Source organism: Nelusetta ayraudi, unplaced genomic scaffold (assembly GCF_046127955.1).
Source record: "Nelusetta ayraudi isolate G7.1 ecotype Tasmania unplaced genomic scaffold, CSIRO-AGI_Nayr_v1 ptg000006l, whole genome shotgun sequence".
Lineage (NCBI taxonomy): Eukaryota > Metazoa > Chordata > Actinopteri > Tetraodontiformes > Monacanthidae > Nelusetta > Nelusetta ayraudi.
Window position 1 is genome coordinate 5650471 of NW_027466056.1, and position 7030 is coordinate 5657500.

Below are 7030 nucleotides of genomic sequence, written 5' to 3' on the forward strand. Positions count from 1 at the left end.
GGCTCCACCGCTCGGTGGTGTGGACTTTCCATCGGAGGCTAAATCTTTGAGTTTGAAAATGACGACGGCGAACCACACACGACACCCGGTGATCGTATCCTCCCGAGGACTTTGGGTACGAGTGTACAATTGTGTCACATTTGCATTGCAAGGTGCTTGAAATTCAACCCTCTGCGTTGCACAGGGGCTGAATTCCTCTCTACTCTGGACTCTGCCGCCATCTAGTGAAGAAATTAGAGCATGACAGTGTTTTTCAAAACTAACGAATCTTGGCAACAACCCAAAAAAGAATAGAATAATTCATTTTCTGTATAAGGCTCCAAATGTGAAACATAAAGTCATGACACGGAAACTATACCAATAAAAGTTTTGTCCTGTAACAAGGAAGAGTTTCCTTAAAAAAAAGAAAAAGAAATAATCATATTTAATCATAACTCAACACTCAAATAGTCTCTCTGGAACTGTGATATAATAAAAAAATACTCCTACTGTTACAAAAAAACAACAACTTGGCAATATTCAGGGTGCAAACGTTGTCCCAAGTGAATATTTCAACACTTCCTCCTCACAGGGACCGACCGGACCGGAGCTGCTGATCCCCGGCCGTCACCACTGCATGGTCTTGGAGCGGGTCAGCTTCCTGGTGAGGGCGTGGCGGACGCTCAGCATGTAGGAGCGACGGTCGGGCAGGGGGCGCTGCTGATCCAACACCAGCCTGTGGGGAACACGAGAGAGGAGCTCAGCGTGTCCCCCCCAAAAAAATCCATGACATGGACCCGGGACGCTGGGAGGCCTGACCCAAACCTGATGAGCTGCAACACGGTAGCCTCCACGGCCAGCGCGGCCTCTGCCACCGACAGCTCCCTGAAGGTGCACCTGTGCACACACACACGCAGACGTGTTTTTTTCTTTATTTGAGATCATGATCACAAAAAGGAAGAATTTAACGTTTAGTAGGCGTACAAATCTTGCAGTTTCTTTTAAATGCTATTATTGCTGCTGCTGTTGTTGTTGTTGTTGTTGTTAGGAGGAAGAGTTTGGCTGTGCCCCGCCCAGCGCCTGATTGGTTCTTTGATTCTCCTTTTTTCTACACCTGGCTTAGCAGCAATGTTGCCCCATTCCTTTATATTGCAGAGCTCAAAACTAGTTAATAACTCCGAGAACCTCAAATATCAGGCAAAATAACTTCATACTCAAGGTTAGATAGTCTTTTATTTTGTCACCACTGACACACAGACCTCAAGTCCTTGGCCAGCGTCTGTCCTTCCTCTGTCGTCACCTCCCTCCCGATCTCCAGGTCCGCTTTGTTGCCGACCAGCACTGTAGGGACAACTGGCATGCGCATGTGCGCCAACAGAATAAATACATGCGTGCACAGAAATAACAGAAACAATAAACTGTCATAAATTTGCGGAAACGCAAATACAAATGCACACCACCTGCTTTTGCAGAGGACGGTCTACCAAGTATGGAAAGCATGTCCACTCGGTCTGTGTGTGTGTGTAAGTGGGAGCTGACAGCAGACAGTGAGAGGAAAAGCAGACCCGCGGTGGCAAACAGTGCTCTGGTTTGAAATAGCTGAGCAGCTGTTATGTCACTCCTTGAAGTCCTGCATAGTGTCTCCAAGTCACCTGCTCGCACACAAGCACCCGCGGCCGAGTGTTTTCCTTTCGCCGTGGAAATTAGTGACTTTCACGCCTCCAACCGAGGAACTTACTTGAGTATTTTGCTGTAAAACTTCTCAAGCGTTACGGGAGGGTGTCTAAAAGGCCCCAGGTGGATTGTTTGAAGATGGTGAGACTGTAAAAGTGAGCTTCGGTTGTGGGACAGTCACTGATCTTATGCTCATGAGACCAGCCAATACATAGTCAATGGAAATTGCCTTTGTAAGTCATGGTAATGGATCAAGCAACTGCCTTCTACTTCTTGCTGTGAGAATTTATGTTTTTTATTCCCTCTTTTTTCTAATTTCTTGTTGATGGCCCTTGAAGCCCTGCTAGTAGCTGGAAACATCACATGATGGAGCGTCGTTATATTAATAGCGTCGGTCAAATTTTAGTACCGCGAGATAACGAGCTGCGATGTCCAGATAATGGATGACGAGTCCTTCACAGTGTTGAGATAGCGGAATGAAAAATGACAGCAGTAAAAGATGGTCTGCACAAGTCCTCTGGATGCCAGGAAAGACTTATTGCGCCGCATCCAGCCAAGACTTTGGGCTCTGACCCCTGAAAGCCCTGAGTTCCATCGAGGTAGCTTCACTTTGAGAACACATGGTTGACAACTCGGGGTTTTCCTCAAGGTCTTGCCCGACAGTATCACATTCGGGCCCCCACCCCTTGGGCTCACCCACCCAGGCTCTGTTTGGTTTGGTCGATGAGCCTCTTGAGTGCGGGGACCTCCAGGAAGCTGGGCCGCTGTGTGATGGAGTAAAGCAGCAGGAAGCCGTCCGCCCAGCGGATGGAGGACTCCAAGGAAGCGGCGGTGCTGTCCTGGAGGAATGGAGGGGTCAAAAGAGACGGATCACTCAATAACGGTCGCCAATGTCCTCATTGTGGAAAACCAGTATGCTGTAGAGCTATAGAGAGCTTGCACCAAACAAATCTTCAGAAGACAAAACTAACCACTAGATGGCAATAAACAGTCAAGCCTTTTAACATTATAAGTAAAGCCAGAAAATAAAAAGTGCAAAGAAGAAAGTCTCCGCACTGAAAACAATACTTTTGGAATTTAAACCCATGGCAGTCTAGCTAACTGCGCATGCCAACAGGACAAATGAGGGTGCGTTTACCTTGCAGACTAAATCCAAAATCTCCAGCTCCACGGCTTCCTGGTCCACCACCCGACTGCACCTGTAGGTCATCTCTGTGGGCGCCAGAGGTTTTTTGTTTTGTTTTCATTTTGACGATGCAGGGATGTAGGAAACTGCATGACGCGTATGTATATTTTGCTGAAATATTTCCATGTGTCTTACCCTTTTTATGATCGTATTCCCCAATGAAGCGCCTGGTTAGGAAACGCACGCACAGCGCTGAGGACACAAAGCAGACGTTGTATCTCCGTGGAGAGCGACAATATGACCCAACTACAACCACGACCAGCGAATCCTGTTGATTTAACCTCCATGAGCTTTAGCTTTGAGGGAAGTTTGAGGTGCAAAATCAAGCTTTTGACACTGCATAAGGTCTCTGTGTCGCAGCTAAAAGACCAGTTTTAACTCAAATCGCTTTCACTGGTTTGGCTGGTGCTTCCTACTTTCTTTCATCTTTTATTGGTCCCTTCCCAACCTTGAACCTCAGCCCCAGCAGTCTACAAATCACCTGGGAAGCTTTCTTCTCGGAGCTGATGTCTGAGGGTTGATCCTACATTATGCATTGACGCACGATTCTTTCTTGATTTGTGTCGCTTTGACGGTGATCCCCCGCAGAAGTTTTTATTGCTTTGTTTAAAGCAGGCAGAGAGGTGCTCCGTCTTTTGTTAGAGTGGAAAAAAGTCTGGATGGGCCCATTAAAGAGGTCACTCCGTCGTACTGCGGCTGCCATTTGGACTTTTTTTTTATTTATTTTTTTATTTTTTTACAGCTTTAGAAATATTTAACATCGTGTGGTCTGCTGATAGGAATTTGTTAACATGTGGGGGATCTTGTCCAGCCAGAGGAGTTCCCCTTTATTTTTCAGTGCCTTTGGGGGCATTATTGTTGCAAAACTATTTGCAAATGCGTACCTGAAATCTGTGTGCGCGTATTCACATTTGTGCGTGTAATCAAGATCTGTGTGTGCGTAAACGAATATTTGTAAATGCGTATCCCAAATCCGTGTGCGCGAATTAACATTTGTGCGTGTAATCAAGATCTGTGTGTGCGTATTGAAATCTGTATGTGTGAAATACAAATGGGCACGTGTCTGTCACCCCTCACAACTCCGGTGCGAGTCCTCAATTCGCTGTCTTTACACACGTGACTTTCGCTATGCTTCTAGAAGCGTGGCAGATCCGCAAGCGTGCAGAGCGATTGGGTTGACTGTAACGTTCTTTGCCCTGGGCGCAGACTCACAGGCTCAACGCCGCAAAAGCAATACAGCCTTCACACCACTAGTTGGCGCGGAGCACTGAGTGATATAATGCTGCTATTGTGGGAGTACCAGAGTCCTACATACTCCATTGAGGTATTAGGTATTCCATCAGGTATGAACTACCACTCGCACTTAGCATTAACATGCGTCTCGAGCGATATTTTTTTTTAACCACTGGGGGCAGCAAAGCGCAAAACCATGGCTAGTTTTCCCTGAAAACAATTAAGAATCAACTTCCCGTCTTGTCCTGCGGGCTATATCAAGACGATTCTCACTGTTTTGGGAAACCCAAAAGTGGATCAACATGTATAAATCACTCGTTTTAATTCTACTGCAGCTCGTCCGTATTATCGGAAGTCGTGGATAACGCCGGTTAATTTAATCTCATGTGGGAAACTGCGACCGCTGCTCCACTGAAAAAATACGCTAGTGCGGAATAAAATGTATTAGCATCCTAATAAAGAGTCCAACAAAAATGATTTGTTTTCGCTTCTTGTTTGGAACTTTATAATGACGACGCGGGGAGGTGGGGCGCCGACCAAGTATGTACTTCCGCTTACACGGGAGAGGTGAGCAGAGTAGGAGGTCGTTAATGTGGGCAAAGATCGCATTCTGTTCACACGTCCGTGAGGAATGCTATGCTAAGTGTCGAAACCACCTCCCTGAGGTGGTTTGAGTGATCGGATGAAAATACGGATTTGGACTGTTTTCACTTGGTTACTTTGTGTGATTTTTGCCGATCGGAACACGAAAAACGCTTGAAATGACCAAGTGCAAACAGGGCCATGCTCCGCGCCAACTAGTGGTGTGAAGGCTGTATTGCTTTTGCGGCGTTTAGCCTGTGAATCTGCGCCCAGGGCAAAGGACGTTACAGACAACTCAATCGCTCTACACGCTTGCGGATCTGCCACGGCAGAAGTGTAGCAAAAGTCATGTGTGTAAAGACAGCGAATTGAGGACTCGCACCGGAGTTGAGAGACATTTACCCATTTGTATTTCACACATACAGATTTCAATATGCACCGATCACACACACAGATCTTGATTACACGCACAAATGTTAATTCGCGCACACGGATTTGAGATACGCATTTACAAATATTCGTTTACGCGCACAGATATAGGGACACGCATACACAGATCTTGATTACACGTACAAATGTGAATACACACACACATATTTCAGGTACGCATTTGCAAATAGTTTTGCTACAATGATACCCCCATACATAACTGAGCCCATGCGTTTTGTGCAACTACTCGTTTCCACCAGATGGGGGTGCCAAATCCCAAACTTACATTGAGGCCTCACTGAAGTTTTATTTTTATTTTGTTTTAACATTAAGGCTGTGCTTTTAACGCCATATCCATCCATGAACCCTGGAGTCTATCCCAGCAGCCCTTGGGGCGAAGTTTCTGAAACAGTACGATTAGCAAAAAGACGTAAAATCTTGCGGGAAAAAAAAGCCCCATTCTCAGCCTGTCTTCCCACAAGGCACTCCTCCAAACCAACGTGTTCCGCCGCTGCACGAGGTCGCCCCCGGCAGCCAAGGCCGGGTCACGGTGTGCGAGCACACTTTCCGCACTCGGCGTTGGAGCCGTGTCCATATTTAGCAGTAGCATTTCAACCCCAAACTTGAACTCTTTTATTTTGCTCCTTTGTCGTCCTCCCCTTACAGCCTCCCCCTTCGACCCGTCCTCCGAATAAGACCAGATATATACTTAGCTGCGTAAAACCAGCAGTGAACACTCACTCTATCCACTTAGTCACCTTGTATTTCCGCCTCCTGTTGTTTTGTACCTGTTTTCCCAGTATTCTGCATCCCCAGGATGAGCAGTTTAACCGGAGCCATCGTCCTCCGGGGCTGAAGGGCTCTGCATGGAAACGCTGCACGCGGGTGAGAGTTGAAAAAGAAGAGGGGAAGAGTGAAAATGAAAAATCAACGCAAGAGCCGCGATAGAGCAGAGGACGCAATAATACTGACCTGAAAGTGGAAATAGGTTCCAGTTATGGCGAGGAGCAAATAAATGAAGTGTGTGTATGTATGTATGAGTGTGTGAGTGTGCGTGTGCAGAGACACAGAGCAGACTGGAGGAAGAGGAGATGGGACTGTCGTGTGTCTCTGCTACTGTTTAGTTCTCCCCCCCCTCTCCCTCTTTCTCTCTCTCTCACTCTCCTCTCCACCTCCTTCTCTCTCTTTTTTGGAGTACAGAGACAGCAGTTGACAGCAGCTATTTGTCTGGAGTAGCTACAACTTTGCAGGCGTCACGTCCCACTATGGATGTTTTCAGCGCACTCGTAAACACACGTCTAAAAATAAGTTTGCCGTCCGATATTTAAATTCCTAAACGTGTGTCTTCGACTGTTGAGCCAGGTGAATGGCTGTTGCAGGTACTTCATGCTTTATTTTGAGCGGGGAAGTGAAGAGATGGGCAGTTTATACATATAATAGTATATATCTTAGAAAAAATATTAAGGTATTTAGGCCGCAATCTTTATTGCAGCAGACGCCAAAGCTTTGTTTGTTTGTTTTGTATAGCTCCTGCAGAGCTATATTTGTAACAGCATCATCTTCAGCCACTAGATGGCAGCAAAGCAACGTTTTAAAAAACAACAACAACAACAACAACAACAACAACGCGTCCCCTGTGATAGGCCAGACCCAGTGAAATGGCATCCTCAAAATTGCTGCTCTGATTAATAACAATACAAAAAAAAATAAAAAATCTAATATTATAAAAACAACAACGACGACAACCTATGATTATTATTTTTATTACTATAGCTATATGTTATGATGAGGGCGATACACGCGCACGCACGCACTGGCTCGTGTTCGTTAACGCGTCATCCCAAGCCGCATTAAAACGGATCGAGGCGACGGGCACGCGCCTCGGGCTCGGGCTTGACGAGCATCTGGCGCGCGTCTCCGTCTCTCATACTCCCCTCCCGTGCTGCG

General features: G+C 46.4%; 1 protein-coding gene across 4 annotated transcripts; it reads right to left on the reverse strand.

Annotated features, from left to right (window-relative positions):
* Positions 1 to 326: 326 nt before the first annotated feature.
* On the reverse strand, positions 327 to 6192 carry LOC142879093 (ras-related and estrogen-regulated growth inhibitor). Of its 4 annotated transcripts, XM_076012405.1 has the most exons (8): positions 6056 to 6192; positions 5872 to 5958; positions 2975 to 3031; positions 2792 to 2865; positions 2354 to 2492; positions 1239 to 1332; positions 805 to 876; positions 327 to 715 (listed from the first exon to the last, which is right to left on the reverse strand). In XM_076012405.1, exons 2-8 carry the CDS (start codon positions 5921 to 5923, stop codon positions 607 to 609), a joined length of 597 nt encoding a protein of 198 aa, XP_075868520.1. In that variant the 5' UTR covers positions 5924 to 5958; positions 6056 to 6192; the 3' UTR covers positions 327 to 606. The 4 variants fall into 4 exon arrangements, with proteins under 4 accessions (XP_075868520.1, XP_075868518.1, XP_075868519.1 ...); XM_076012403.1 differs by having other exon boundaries at positions 327 to 876; XM_076012404.1 differs by lacking the exons at positions 5872 to 5958; positions 6056 to 6192 and adding an exon at positions 3321 to 3471.
* Between the last annotated feature and the right edge of the window lie 838 nt (positions 6193 to 7030).

Coding starts and splice junctions, on each gene's coding strand:
- LOC142879093 (XM_076012402.1), bottom strand. CDS start 3,375: ATGCATAATGTAGGATCAACCCTCAGACATCAGCTCCGAGAAGAAAGC. Junction 2,866..2,974: donor GGAATACGATCATAAAAAGG/GTAAGACACATG, acceptor TGGCGCCCACAG/AGATGACCTACAGGTGCAGT. Junction 1,333..2,353: donor CCAAACCAAACAGAGCCTGG/GTGGGTGAGCCC, acceptor TGCGCATGCCAG/TTGTCCCTACAGTGCTGGTC.